This window comes from Onychomys torridus, chromosome 4 (assembly GCF_903995425.1).
Source record: "Onychomys torridus chromosome 4, mOncTor1.1, whole genome shotgun sequence".
In the NCBI taxonomy this organism is placed as follows: Eukaryota; Metazoa; Chordata; class Mammalia; order Rodentia; family Cricetidae; genus Onychomys; species Onychomys torridus.
This window is the reverse complement of record NC_050446.1, coordinates 79,343,785-79,359,876: the sequence shown is the minus strand read 5'-3', so window position 1 is coordinate 79,359,876 and position 16,092 is coordinate 79,343,785. Positions and strand designations below refer to the sequence as shown.

General features: G+C 41.1%; 2 protein-coding genes across 3 annotated transcripts in view; one reads left to right on the top strand and one right to left on the bottom strand.

The window, feature by feature from the left end:
* The window catches only part of Cstf3 (cleavage stimulation factor subunit 3), an 86,954-nt gene extending 73,858 nt beyond the window's left edge, over positions 1 to 13,096 (bottom strand). For both annotated transcript variants that reach the window (XM_036183737.1, XM_036183738.1), the window contains exon 1: positions 12,880 to 13,096. In XM_036183737.1, the coding sequence (XP_036039630.1) occupies positions 12,880 to 12,906 (27 nt within the window). In that variant the 5' untranslated portion in view covers positions 12,907 to 13,096. The remainder of the gene's footprint in view (positions 1 to 12,879) is intronic.
* Positions 3,250 to 3,837, top strand: LOC118581528 (malignant T-cell-amplified sequence 1-like). The gene has a single exon (XM_036183740.1). The coding sequence runs from the start codon at positions 3,289 to 3,291 to the stop codon at positions 3,835 to 3,837; it is 549 nt and encodes a 182-aa protein (XP_036039633.1). The 5' UTR covers positions 3,250 to 3,288.
* Positions 13,097 to 16,092: the final 2,996 nt, after the last annotated feature.

The window sequence follows — 16,092 nt, the reverse complement described above, 5'->3', positions numbered from 1 at the left end:
TGCTAATGAAAACATTTTAAAAGACAGACTGAGTGCCCATAAGGAATTGTGTTATTTATTTCCTGGCTGTGCTGCTAAAGCAAAGAAATAGGACACAGAAGGAAAACTCAGGGCAAGTTTCTAGCGCCCATCTGCAAGAGAGATGAAAAGCTGCAATTGCACAGCTCAGCAAAAGAATAGGTAGCTTTTAATCTCAGCACTTCAGAGGCAGAGGCAGATAGATCTCTAAATTGGAGGCCAGCCTGGTCTACTGAGTGAGTTCTGTGCTATACAGAGAAACCCTGTCTCGACTCCTCCTCCCGCCCCCCACTAAAAGATGTAGGCTTTATCAATGCTTATATTAGAAATTAATAATGAATTTTAAAAATTAAAAGTACCGAACTCATTTAAAAATAGGTATTTTGAGAGAACATATTAAGTGGCAGAGCACTTGCTACTACTTGTAAGTTTCCCTGTTCAAACGCAGCACAAAGAAAACACCTTAAACATATATATATACACACACACTTTATAAAACAGAAAACAATGGCTATGGTTGTTTTGTGCAGAATAATCAAACTTAGGTATTGTGCATGATGGGTAAGAACTCTATTAAAGAGCTATTCCCGAACCAATGGTTGTACATTTGGGTGATCTTTTAAGTATCTAGTGGAGGGGCTGGAGAGATGACTGCTCAGTTAAGAGCCCTGGCTGCTCTTCCAGAACACCTGGGTTCAGTTCCTAGCACTCACATGATGGTTCCCAACCATCTTTAACTCCAGATCCAAGGGATCCTATGCCCTCTTTGGGCCTCCATGGGTAACAGGCACAGACATGGCACCAATCTACACATAGACAAAACACGTACATACATAAAACAGAATAAAAATTTCTTTTGAAAGAAAAGACATGGGTATTATGGCTCAGCAGTAATAGGAAATTTGTCTAGTAAGCTTAAGCCTCATGTTTGAGCCTCAGATCTCAAGTAAAATGTAAGTAATCAAAAAAAAAAAAACCATGTCTTAGATTTGTTTTTTTGTGTATATATATATATATATATATATAGATAGATAGATAGATAGAGAGAGAGATAGATAGATAGATAGATAGATAGATTGATTGATTTTCCCTGCATCTATGTCTGGGTATTGTATGCATGCAATGCCAAGAAAGGCAAGATGAGGGCATTGGATTCTCTAGAACTGAAGTTATATGTATCTGTTAATTGCCATGTGGGTGCTAAGCAAACTGAACCCAGGTCCTCTGCAAAACCAGCAAGTGTTCTTAACTGCTGAGCTGTCTCACCAACCCCAATAAATACTATTTTTAAAAGAATAATGAAGGATGAGTGCATAGCTCAGTGCTAAAGTATTTGCCTAGCCATGAATGAGGCCCTGAGTTTAATTTCAGCACCATAAAAACAAAAATAAAAACACAAGGAAAATATGCAATTCTTTCTGTTCCTACTAGAAAGGTAAAAGAGTGTGGAGGATAGAGCCTTCTCCAAATAACTATTCAAAGTAAACTGGAGTAGTGTCACATAGGGGATTCAAAGTAAAACTGAAATACAAATCAGCTTAGACAGGCAGATTGTAACAAATTCAAAGACCAGCCCAGGTTACATAATGAGTTCTAGGACACCTGGGCTATACACATACATATAATTAAAGAGAATGGCTTCATCTAAATGAAACAAAACAAAAATATGGGGGAGGGGAAGGAGCTGTACAGATGGGTCAGTAAGTTCAATTCCCAGAACCCACACCAGGCAGCTGGCAACCACCTGTAACTCCAGCTTTAGAGGGATCTGATCCTCTGACCTCTGAGGGCACTTGCATTCATATTCACAAGCACAATGCACATATACATAATTAAAAATAATTTTAAAACAAAGCTTTAATGTGAACGAACCAGGCATGGTGGCACATGCCTTTAATTCCAGGTACTTGGGAAGCAGAGGCAGGTAGATCTCCTAATTTTAGGCCAGCCTGGTCTACATAGTGAGTTCCAGGATAGGATAGACAGGGCTACATAGAGACCCTGTCTCAAAATAAACAAATATACATATGAATTAAGGAAAAAAGGATATCATTTAAAAAAAAAAGGTGAAAAGTTAAAAGGAATTAAATCTATGCTTTGATAATAAGCTCTTCTTGTCTGAGACCAACTGAACAAGCAAAGATGAGCCTCAATTCCCATTTTGAAGTATTTTCCATTATTGAATGTACTAACTATAGTTAGGGAGAGTTAAGGACAAAAATCAGTAATACATTATTCTCATATAGTCTGCAGTTTTACTATTTACTTTTATCAAGTATATATTTAAAAGCAACTTACAGCTGGGCTTAATGGTTCATACTTGCAAACCCAGCACTTGGGAAATTGAAGCTGGGAAACTGAATTCAAGGCCAGCAGGTTCTGTACTATGAGACTATCAAGGAAAGCTTGAGCTAAGTGAATGAATATAAGGACATTTATCCTCTTCCAGAATTCTGAGGTTTGCAACCTTTCATTTTCTTAAAATCACCTCAAGTACATGTTTTTTCTTTTTTTACTACTTGTTTTAAATGAAGATTCTCGCCGGGCGGTGGTGGCGCACGCCTTTAATCCCAACACTTGGGAGGCAGAGCCAGGCGGATCTCTGTGAGTTCGAGGCCAGCCTGGTCTACAGAGTGAGATCCAGGAAAAGGCACAAAGCTACAGAGAAACCCTGTCTCAGAAAAACAAAAACAAAACAAAACAAAAAAAGAAGATTCTCAATTTACTCACAGGATTAGAAACAGAAATCTGAAATCACAGCAGACACCTGTATTTTCATAAAGAACCTAAATAATTGTGACAAAATGGGTCCTGAACTCTACTATGAGAAACAGTAAATGGTCCAATATTTTAGTCAACGCCACACACCAAACAGGACTTATCATGGTGTTGAAAAATTCCACCACAAAAAAGTTTAGTGACCTTTTGGTTTGGTTTGTTTGTTTTTGGAGACAGGGTTTCTCTGTGTAGTTCCAGCTATCCTGGAACTCAAAAGATCCTCCTGCCTCTGCCTCCCAAGTACTGTAATTAAAGGCATGTGCCAGCACCACCAGGGCTGTTTGGTGACATCTTGACCATCACAATTTCAATGCATTATTGGTGTTAGAAATGATGTATTCTGGATAACGACAGCAGATCCGACTGTCAGTGCCGGCCTTCCTCGTGCCGGGCCCTTCCTAATTCCATTTCCTTCCCATTCCGGGCCCTTCCTAATTCCATTTCCTTCCCATTCCGGGCCCTTCCCTATGGTCGTCCCCTTCACCTTGGATCATGTTCAAGAAATTTGATGAAAAAGAAAATGTGTCCAACTGCATCCAGTTGAAAACCTCGGTTATTAAGGGTATTAAAAATCAATTGATAGAGCAATTGCCAGGTATTGAACCATGGCTTAATCAAATCATGCCTAAGAAAGGTCCTGTGAAAATTGTCCGATGCCATGAACACATAGAAATCCTTACAGTAAATGGGGAATTACTGTTTTTTAGACAAAAAGAAGGGCCTTTTTATCCAACCTTAAGATTACTTCATAAATATCCTTTTATCTTGCCACAACATCAGCAGGTTGATAAAGGAACCATCAAATTTGTCCTCAGTGGAGCAAATATCATGTGTCCTGGCTTAACTTCTCCTGGAGCTAAGCTTTACCCTGCTGCGGTAGATACTATTGTTGCAATCATGGCAGAAGGAAAGCAACATGCTTTGTGGGTTGGCGTCATGAAGATGTCTGCAGAAGATATTGAGAAAGTCAACAAAGGAATTGGCATTGAAAATATCCATTATTTAAATGATGGGCTGTGGCATGTGAAGACATATAAATGAGCCTCAAAAGAAATGTGCTTGGGATAAATATGGATATTGTGCTATTATCTGTGTTTGTGTCTGTGTGTGACAACATGAAGACAACACCTCTGTGCTTATGCTGATTAAATTCTGTGGATGCTTAAAAAAAAAGAAAAGAAATGATGTATTCTAGACAAAGGTTTAGCACATATAATTACATAGTACATAATACTTTATAATAATAACTGGGTTGCTGCCTTAAATACTTACAGTATTTTTTAAATGTATTTATTTTATTTCATGTGCATTCAAGCTTGTCTGCATGCATGTCTGTGGGATGGTGTCAGATCCCCTGAAACTGGAGTTACAGGCAGTTATGAGTTGCCATGTGGCTGCTGGGAACTGAATCTGGGTCCTCTAGAAGAGAAGTGGTCTTCAGCCCCCCCCCTTACAATATATATTTTTAATCAAAATATATTTTAATCATAGAGTAAGTAACATCCTCATTATTTTTCAGAGATAAAAAAAACTTAAAATGCACTGGGCAGTGGCAGTGCATGCCTTTAACACCCCAGCACTCTGGGAGGCAGAGGTAGGTGGATCTCTAAGTTCTAGAGACCAGCCTGGTTGGGAGGGGGAGAGGGGGAGAAGGATGGACAGACAACTTAAAAAGTAAGGTGTAGCTAGGCAGTGGTGGTGCATGCCTTTAATCCCAGCACTCGGGAGGCAGAGCCAGGTGGTTCTGTATGAGTTCGAGGCCAGCCTGGTCTGCAGAGGAGATCCAAGACAGGCACTAAAACTACACAAAGAAACCTGTAGATGTATCCTGCTTGTTAAATAAGAAACACAGAGCCAGTTGCAGAGTTAAAAACCACGAGGTCAGAGCCAAAGCAGAAAACCTTACCCTTCACTGCTTCTGCGGTTCCTCCTCTCCGCAAGAGACCTATTTCTGTGCGTCCTGTCTATTTAAAGACTTTCTGTTCTCCTCCCTCATTGGTTGTAACCCAGCCACATGACCTCCTCATCATTGCCTGTTTGTACAGACCTCCAGGTCTTCTATGGTTGGTATTGAAATTAAAGGCGTGTGTCTGCTATGCTGGCTATGTCCTTGAACACACAGAGATCCACCTAGCTCTGCCTCCCAAGTGCTGGGATTAAGGGCGTGCCCCATTACTGCTCGGCTTCTGCTCTGGCTTGCTCTGACCTCAAGGCAACTTTATTGACATACAAATAAAATCACATTTCAATACAAATAAAATATCACTATAGAAACCCTCCCCCAAAAGTAAGGTGTAGCCAGGAATAGTGGTACATGCTCAGGAGGCAGAAGCAGGTGGATCACTGTGAGTTTAAGATCTATGTGGTAAGTTCCAGGCCAGCCAGAGCTACAAAGTGAAACCCTGTCTCAAACAAATAAAATAGTAAGGTATGTTGTGTACCTTCACCAACACTAGAGGCAGAAACAGGTGGATCTCTGTGAGTTCCAAGACTCCTGGGGCTACAGAGTTAAACCCTGTCTTACTCAGGAAACAGACAAGATAAGGAGTTTCTGGGCAGCATCAGCTACATAGGAAGACTCTGTCAAAACAGTTTACTATATAACAATATTATTCAGGTATGGTGACTTATGCCTACAACATAAGAGACTGAGTGAGGCAGAACTGCCTTGAGTTTGTGGCCAGCCTAAGCTACATAGTGAGTTCCAGGGTAACCCAATTACAGAGTAAGACCACGTAGCACAAACAAATCAAAATGCAGTTGACTAAAATGCCCGAGGCCCTGGTTCCATCCCTAACACCATGGAAACCACCAAATGAACCAACCAGCATGCCCCATAAGGCCAGGAAGCAGCTTCCTTTCTCTCTACTTTCTTCCTTTCTCCCACTCATTTCTGGATCCCTACCTCAGAAGCTTTATATCTGGTGCATGCCAGGCAAGTACCCTACCATAGTCTCACAGCAATGCTCCTCATGTATCATTCCCTCTTGCACTATTTTTATTTTGTACTGTTTGTTCAATGTGCCCTTTAGAGCAACAGGCTAATAGGATTCTGCCATTAACATTCCAGTGAACTCATAGGCTATAAATATATGTACACATAAACCCCTACCACAAAACCCCAATCGGTAACATACAGTCTGTGTAAGCATGTTCACTGTACAATGTTTAACACAAGAAAAATTACTTCAAGAATATCATGAAACAACATGACTATTACCTACATGACAATTATCTATTCTATCTGTTCTAAATACATTTTCCAAATATCATGTATCCATAAAATAGAAGATGGTACCAAACCCAAATGACCCTAACTTAATTTTTGCTAAAACACTAAGAAAACTGCATATAGTACATGTTTGAAGTCTTTTATCTCTGCAAACTTCTTCCAAAAATAAAAACAGGCCTAACGTGGTAGTGCACATCTTCAATCCCAGCACTTAGGAGGTAGAGGCAAGGGGATCTCAAAGCATTCTGGTCTATATAGTGAGTTCCAGGCCATCAAGAATATGTAATGAGACCCAACCTCAAAAGAAAGATAAGAAAATAAATAAGCCATGGCAGCATTCTATGACTTTCTTGGAGTAAGTACAAGCTAATTGAGCCAATTTACATGCTCAATGAATAAAGTATATTACAGGATAGGTGTCACATTTAGGATTGGATGCCAGCTTGGTCCTATGTTCCTTTGCCCATGTAAATAAATTGTGTTCAAGAAAAGCAGTCTGTATCTGGTATTACATAGCAATGACCCCTCCAATTTTTCCAAAAATAAAAATCATATTCAATTTAAAAACTTAAAAGAAAAATCTAAGAGTAAGGTGTTGGTTGAAATAATAATCATACCCACTTTTTTATCCCCTAGGAAGCAAACACAAATATACAAAGGGCTGGGGATGTAGTTCTGTGGAACTTAAGCTAGCATAATCAAGGTTCAATACCCAGCAATGAAAGAAAAATCATTTAAAAAACAACAACAACAACAACAACAAGAAGAAAACTCCTGGGCTAGAGATATAGTTCAGTGGTAAAGCATTTGTCTAGCAAGAATGCTACCCAAAGTTCAATCCTCAACACTACCAAAAAACAGAATAAAAAGTCTAGCTTGGTGGAGGCACACCTATAATCTAGCATCAGGGAGACTACAGCGGGTCACTCATGGAAGAAGAGAAATCTTTTGAGTTGAGGACATGCCTATAATTCCAGCACTTGGAAGATGAGTTCAAGGCTAGCCTGAGCTACCAAAGACCCAGTTAACAAACAACAAAAGAAGGAAAACACAAAAAGCAAAAACTTAACCTCTGGAATTTTACCAACAAGGAAGGCTCTTTCAATCAAAAATAGCCAAGATATTAATTCACTAGATTAAGTGGTATATTAGGAAAATAGAGTAAAGAACATAGTTTTTGTCATTCTAATTGTATTCAATATTTACAGAATTAAATTATCTATCAAACCATAAATAATTTAAATAGCTGGGTATGGTAGTATATACTTAAAATTCCAGTACTCAATGCTCAAGAGTTCCAAGCCAGCCTAGACTATAAAGATACCCTACCACTAAATAAAACCTCACTGATTCAAACCCCTTTTTAGGTCTCTCCTCATACAATTGCCAACAGTCCAAACAAAATGACCCAGATTTACAACTGGATTTTGTTTAAGGAGAAATGCAGATATGGGATATGATAGAAAAGTTTAAAACCATGAACTGTTTTTGGTGATGTGAATAGGTACAAACATGTGGATTCTGATTTTGCCCTTCTACCTGTGATATACATTCCTTTATGTCCAGAAACAACCTAATATTTAACAAATACAATCTCTATTAACAGTCCCTTTCAAAAGGAAAAAAAACAAAAGACAGGTCTAGTTAGGAACAATTATTGCCAAATAATGTAGAGGAAGTCTATTTTTCCTAAGAAATATTAAAATCAAACCTATTTACCTACTCAAAATTACCTTATACTAAATACCATTTAAAACGGAAAAATTTTATTAAACATATAAAAATAATTGGGTCCAAAAATACATTGTCCAACATATTTGGTTATCCTGCTTTCTTCTCCATTTTCTCCCCTCACATATATCTTGAGTTTTAAATTATTTGGTAATATTGTTATTTTTAAACAGATTTTTAAGTACTAACAATATAAACTTGGTTTCGATACTTCTATAAGGGTTTCAATTATTTTTCCTCATTAAGAAGTATATCGGGGCTGGAGAGATGGCTCACAGGTTAAGAGCACTGACTGCTCTCTTCCAGAGGCCCTGAGTTCAATTCCCAGCAACCACATGATGGCTCACAACCATCTGTCATGATCTGGCGCCCTCTTCTGTATACATAATAAATAAATAAATCTTAAAAAAAAAAAAAAAAAGTAGTATATTAGCCAGGCGGTGGTGGCGCACTCCTGTAATCCCAGCACTTGGGAGGCAGAGGCAGGAGGATCTCTGTGAGTTCGAGGCCAGTCTGGTCTACAGAGCTAGTCCAGGACAGGCTCCAAAGCTACAGAGAAACCCTGTCTCGGAAAAACTTAAAAAAAAAAGAAAGAAAGAAAGAAATATATCAAAGTACATATATTTTTCCTATTTTCTTTATTCTCTCCAAGCTATTTTTCACTAGTAGAAAAACACTGACTCATGACTCCTCTGGGTGAAAAAGACCACCCCGAAAAATGAAATAACTATCAAAAAATGCTTTTCTTCTTCTTTCTTTGTTATACAGTTCAGAACAGACTCTACCCAAGACCCTCCTACTTCAGTTTTTGGAATGCTGGGATCACTAGTGTGTGCCACCATGCTTGTCTCTTAACAGTCTTCAGTTCTGTTTAGGTTTTCTTACCCATACTTAAGGGTCATTTTTTTAAAAAAGGTTTTATTTCCATTTATGTGCATGAGATGAGACCAAAAGAGGACATCAGATCCCCTGGAGCTGGAGTTACAAGTGCTTGTGAGCCTCCCAATATGGGCACTAGGAACTGAACTCCAGTCCTTTTACAAGAGCGGCAAGCAGGGGGCTGGGATTTAGCTCAGTGGTAGAGCGCTTGCCTAGCAAGCGCAAGGCCTTGGGTTCAGTCCTCAGCTCCAACAAAAACAACAACAACAAAAAAACAAACAAAAAGAGCGGCAAGCACTCTTAGCCACCAAGCCACCTCTCCAGCCAGAAGAGGTCACTTTTAAGTACTCAATTTCTCTAGATTTCCACTGGCCACTGTCTTAAACACCAAGAATTGTACAGCCAATTCACATTTTAAATCCTGTGATATCATTTACTTACTACTTTAGCTAAAACAACTGAGATTTACTTCAGTGCAATGAAGGCAGAGGAAAAGAGCAGCTCTGTGATAAATACACCATACATTGTATTATTTCTTTTTCCGCTTGCTTGAAATGTATCACTACATGTAAAAAGCCACTGAGGGGTGAGAGTCGGGTATGGCTCTCAGTGGTTAAGAGCACTTACTGCTCTTGCAAAGGACCCATGTTTAGTTCCCAGCACCCACATGGCAGCTCACAACTATACCTCCATTTCCAGGGGATCAAAAGTCCCAACTCTGACCTTGGGTGGTAGGTACATGGTACAGTATACAAACATGCAAGCAAAACACTCATACATTTAAAAAGTTAAAAGCCAAAGTCAGACAGTGATGTCGCATGCCTTTAGTCACAGAACTCAGGAGGCAGAGACAGGAGAAATCTGTGAGTTCTAGGCCAGCCTGGTCTATAGATTGAGTTCCAGAACAGCCAGGGCAGTTACACAGAGAAGTTACCTATCTCAAACAACAACAAAGTGCCTTTTGGGCCAGCAAGATATAGTGCTTGCCACCAAGCCTTAGTTGAATCACCAGGACCTACAGAGTAGGAGAGAATTGACTTTTAAAGGTTGTCCTCTGACCTCCACCAAGGTGGAGGCACACGCACAAACATACACACACACACACACACACACAATAGATATATATATCTTGAAGAATGGGGTTGGTTTTTTCAAGACATAGTTCGGTTTCTCTGTGTAATAGTCCCGGCTGTCCTAGAACTCACTTTGTAAACCAGGCTGGCCTTGAACTCAGAGATTTGCCTGCCTCTGCCTCTGCCTCTTGAGTGCTGGGATTAAAGATGTGCACCACCCCCACTACTGTATTATATTCTATCCAAGATACTTAACTTCAAAATTATCAAGACTGAGAATAGACCCAACTATAAAATCCTAAAGAAATACTCCAAGAGTAAAAGATCTATTAAATGACACCATCAAAAACTCTCCAAACAAAATCTCAGAGAACGATAAAATAACTGTCTCTTCAAACAGATAACATAAGTGAAGAGGAAGGTGCAGGCTAATAGGAAGGATGGTTATGAGATAAATATATAAATACTGGATTCAGTGTTTTACTTAAATTAAATTTTTGTTTGGTGGGTTTTTTGGGTTTTGTTGTTATTGTTTTGAGACAAGGTTTCTTAATAGCCCAGACTGCCTTTAAACTCACTATGTCACCAACAATGACTCTGAACTTCAGATCCTCTGGCTTCCAACTCCTGATTGCTGGGATTACACGTCTTCACCACAAAACCTAACTTAGGTAGTGTTCAGGATCTACCCCAGGTTGGATTCTGGAATCTTGTGCATACTACATAAACACTCCTATCAAATGAGCAACACTTCCAACCCTATAAATCATATTCTTGGGGCAATGACAAATCTGAATATCAATTATGTTAGAAGTACATCATTATTGAGCCAGGGGCACTGGAGAGAACCTAGGATCCTAGTATCACCTAGAGGTGGAAGTTTAAGGTCATCATCAGCTCCAAACTGAGTTTGTCCTCAAACCTGTACAAGACCCCATTTTGAAAAAAATAAAACAGAAATACAGTATAACTAGATTTTGAGTGGGATAATGGTATGGTCGTTATGTAACAGCACTAATGCCATTATATAAGAGAATGTTGAAATAGTTTGGACTGAAGTGTAACAGGTCAACTGTCAGAGAAATGTGTATGGAGAAAGAAATTATGTCAAGGTTAGAGGTATACATCTGTAGTGGAGGGCTTGCCTAACATGAGCAAGATCCTTGATTTGAGCCCTAGAACCACCATACACAAAAAATACATGTGTAAATACATATCTGTAATACAATAATATAACAGCGCATACATACATACATACATATATATGTATATGACAAAACCTGTAACCATTGTTGGATTCAATGATAACTATAATAGATGGTAAGAAAAGTTTTTCAACTTTTTTTTTGTTGTAAACTGCACAATAAAATTCAAAGGAGGCAAGCTTGGTGTGGTGGCCTCAGATCTACAATCTCAGGACTGTGAGGCAGAAGGATTGCAATGAGTTCAAGACCAGCTTGAGTTAGAGTATTTTCCTGAACTTGGGGGGGGGGGAAAAAAAAAAAAAAAAAAAAAAAAAGACCTAGCTGTGGTGGCGCACCATTTTTACTCCTAGCATTCACAAGGCAGAGGCAGGCTATCTCCATGAATTCGAAGCCAGCCTGATCTACATACCGAGTTCCATGCCAGCCAAGGCTACACAGTGACACTGTCAAAATAAAGGGGCTGGAGGCTAAAGGTTTCTAAGTTTTCATTATAACATCACACTTCTTGTTGAGGTTCTAACTCAGCGGTTGAGTGCTTCCCTGAGCACACAGGGCCCTGGGTTCAAGCTCCATCTGGGGTGGAACAGGATGACACAAAACAAAAAACCCACACAGTTCAATATATTTTTGTCTTTACAATTTTATATAAAGCAATGAATGTCAGACACATCCAATATTTGCTTCACTTTAAAAAAACCAAAAATATCAACCCAGAAAGGGTGGTGTAAAAAAAAACAATTTTGGTAAAATAGTTCAAAGGCATTGTATTCGTGGGCATCCCAACTGTAGGTAAAAAGCAATGCCAAGATTTCAGGGATGAAATCAGTCCTCAAGCAAACAAGTGAGCTTTGCTCACTTTCCCAAAGTAATTAAATCTATAGTTTCTTCTCTCTCTCTCTCTCTCTCTCTTTTAGTTTTAGTGCCTGTCCTGGATCTCACTCTGTAGACAAGACTGGCCTCGAACTCACAGAGATTGAGGCCTGGCTCTGCCTCCCGAGTGTTGGGACTAAAGGAGTGCGCCACCACCGCACGGCCTAGGACTATTTTTCTATAAAAAATAAATAAATAAATATGCTAGGATCAAGATCGAAGCACCTCTTTCATAAAATCAAAATTTTTTTACAATAAAAGGCAAATATTATCCTACAAAATTCAAGCTATAAAAGAGCAAAAGAATCCGACGTGGAGATGCACGTCAGTATTCTCAGCTAATCCTAGCACTGGAGAGGCCAAGAAAGCAAGACTGTCACTAGGTCGCACCTAGGTTAGGACTACACAGTAAAGCCCTATCTAAAAAACTAAAAGACAGCAAAAGGAAGAAGGGGATCTCCTATCTAAAAATTCGATTTTTTAAAATACTTAAATATCACTCTTATCTACCATTCAAGCAGCTGGTGCCTACAGTGACCAAAGCACATTTCCTGTTTTCGATTTATCAAATCCCGCAACATGTTTGCGTAGCCGCAAAAGCAAAAATAAAGACGAGAGAAAAATCCACAAAATTCCCCCCAAAGTTCGGCATAGCCACGCTCTGCTCCGGGACTGTTGCTTATTTACCTTCGCTCTCTCGGGGGCCTATTTTTCCAGACTGGTTTCGTTTCTATTTCTGGGGACAGCGGACTGGGGAGCAGACGAGGGAAATAGTGCCAAGGCAGGTACAGGTTAAAATAATCCGGAACTACCGGAACACCAAAATGGTTTCAAATAAACCGACCCGACGCAAGAACTGCGCTGAACTGGGCGAAGCGACCGCTCGGCTATTGTTTTGAGTCCAATGCTTGCTCCAATGAACGCCACGGAGAGGCCAATCGGCACTGGGAGACCTCAGGGGGTGCGCTCCCGTCCCCGGGGGTCCCCAGACCTCCAGAGCCCTTCCTCACGCGAACACCGCTGGAGTGTTCGCACCCACAGGGCCGGAGAGAGAAAGAGCTCGCCACGAGGCCCCGCCGCTCTCGCTCCTCACCTGCTCCGCGGCTGCGTCTCCTGACATGGCCTCGGGGGATTACAACGTACACACTGGCCGGCAATGGGAAGCTAGAAAGGAAAAATTAAGCTAAAAACAACCTCCCCAAAAGGCAGTAACACTACCCCCTGCCCAGCAGAGCCAGCGCCGCCACAGGAATCGCCACCGCCCACTCAGCTATGAATTAAAATGGCTGCGCCCCAGCCGGCTGAGGGGTGTGAGGCCTTCCCGTATTCACTTCCGGGACAATGGGCGGGGCTAGGGCTCAACTCCCGGATTACTAGAGGGGCACACGCGCAGAGCGAGCGCAGGGGGCGGGCTCAAGGCGTGAGCGAGCGTCACGGCCCGGAACTGAGGACGCCCCGGCCCAGATTTCCGAAGGCGGCCGGAAACATCCGGGCTGTTGGTCTGGCATCTCCCGCGCTTCTTGGAATTTAATTACGGAGTTGCAGAGCTGGGCTCCTCCCTGTTGAAACCTGACTGCCAATCAGTGCAGTTCAGGCAAACAGACCATTTTAGGGAACAGCTCTGAGAGTCGGTGAAATGCCTCTCATGTTTAGGGGATAAGGAGTCTGTTAATGCGTTCTGTGATCTCGGCTAAGGCTCTTTTCTTGAGGATGAGAGGAACAAATCAAGTCGGTATTGACTTTTGCTGTCACCATGCCCTATAAGACCCGAGATTTTAGCTTAATATGTCACCACGGTTTCCTGACTGCAAATTTGAATTCAGACTTCTCATCTCACTAAAGGAGTAAACCTGGGCAATTAGCATCCTCTCTGTCACAGTTTCCTTGTCTATAGATAGGAATAATAACAGCAGCTGACTACATCCCAATGATTTACCCTTATACCCTTTTCTGTTGTTCTTGTTTTTTTATTTTTTGTTTTTCAGGACAGGGTTTCTCTGTGTAGCTTTGGTGTCTGTCCTGAAACTCACTTTGTGGGCTTGGCTGGTCTCGAACTCATAGAGATTCGCCTGGTTCTGCCTCCCCAGTGCTGGGATTAAAGGCATGTGCCACCACTGCCTGGTTTGGGAGGCATTTTCTTAATAGAGGTTCCCTCCTCTCAGTTGACTTTAGGTTGTGTTAAGTTAACATAAAAATTATCCAAGACAAGGATCTCCACCCCCACACCACATCCTGAGACAGGGTTTCTCTGTGTAACTCTAGCTTTCCTGGAACTCACTCTGTAGACCAGGCTGGCCTCAAACTCAGAGATCCACCTGCCTCTGCCTCCCAAGTGCTGGGATTAAAAGTGTGTGCCACCACTAGCAGAAAGGATTTTAAACATTCCTATAGTAAGACACACCTTCTGGATCCATCTTTACTTCTTGAAGTTCTGGGGACTGAATCTAGACTTCTCTCATGTGAATGTTTCCTGTGCCAATGAACTACACTTGAAGACCCACAACTATATTAATAACTGTGCCACTGATATTGACTCAGCACCCTGCTGTAGAATAATCCTTCTGTACACTGTGAATATATGTCGCTATGATTGGTTTAATAAACAAGCTGACTGGCCACTGAACAGGATAAAGTTAGATGGGAAAGCCACACTGAGAATGATGGGATGAGGAAGGAGAGTCAGAGAATCACCAGCCAGAAACAGGGAGCAGGAGATGAATGTGCCATACTCGTAAAAGTACCATCATGTGGCAGAGTGTAAACAAGGAGTATGGGTTAATGCTGCAAGCCGCAAAAATATACAAAGTAGGATTTCAGCTGATTATGACAAAGCTAACACCTGGAAGACGCCAAGGGCCTTCCAGAGGTCAAGCTGAGGCTCAAAGAGTCTTGGTGATATTGGGCTTTTAATTATCAGCCGTTTTCTGCTATGAGTTTGTTATGTGCTATTGTAGCTTTCCCATCATTTATTAGGCACCATTTCCCCTCTACTAAAGGAATATTTAGATAACCTGCGCTGACAGCTATGCACAGCCAGAACCCCAGTCAAGCCTCCCTGTAATTATCGTCATTGGCAGCATCCGGCCAGATCCATCCCCAGATGGAGGAAAGTACCTTATCAGAGATACCTCTGTACTCTCTAAGAACAGACTTAAGCTTCCAGACTACCTGTTTGAGAAACCCTGACAAATGTGTCAATTAAACTTAACTTCCTCCTTTCCCAAATCGTACCTCTAGTACCAGATCTCCCTTCAAATATCACCAGAGTCATCTAGCTGTACACAGGTTGCCTAGTGACTGAACACACCTTTCCCCACCCTGCAGAAAAACTGCAGATAGCTTGGACAGATAGGAGCCACAGGAAAAAAGTTTATTTTCTCCCATTGACCTAGCAACTTATAGATTTTTAACATTTTCTACCAATCGTTTAAGATTATAGTTGAGCATATAAGATCCCTCTTCTTAGATATTACTCCAATTTAGCCTTTAGTTAATTCATTAGTCACTTCCCTTCTGGATTGCAAATGATAATGAACAATGACTGCCCCTCTATGGGATTCTTATCCCCCTCCTCTTGACCCTGAAAGCCTGACAATCACTGCCTGAGGAAACTCTTACCTGCCTTATGACCACTCAAGAATTCAAGCCTGGTGACCTTGCTCGACCAGGGGACTGCTATTGCTTGGGTTTATAACTGGACTCCTGAGAGATTTGAGGAGGACAGAGAGACAGAGAATGGAGAGGGACAAGAAGGATGTTGCCCAGAGAGAACATGTGGACGAGATGGAAGATGAGGAAGAATCAGATGGGGAAGTACTAGTCGGGTAAGAATAAGATGATAAGGACCTCGATGAGGCAGAATTAAGACAAGAGAATTAAGATAGAACTTAGAGGGAGCAGTAGATGAATATAGAGAGAAATCAGGCAAGAAAGGAGCTAGGCACTAGAACAGAACTGAAGCTGTGTAAATAGGATGTTATTCCAGAGAATTAAAGTGAATGGAGTAAGGCACTCAGTGTGCTGAGATTCTATTTCCGGAAAATAGTCTTCATCATTTATGTTCTCTCTCCTGAAGCCCCTGGGATGTGTAATATTAAGGCTGGTCCCTCTAATTAAGGTTACTGGCGGTGGTGGCACGCACCTTTAATCCCAGCACTCAGGAGGCAGAGGCAGGTGGATCTCTGTGAGTTCGAGGTCAGCCTGGGCTACCAAGTGAGTTCCAGGAAAGGTGCAAAGCTACACAGAGATACCCTGTCTCAAAAAACAAAACAAAACAAAACAAAACAAAACAAAAAAAGGTTACTTA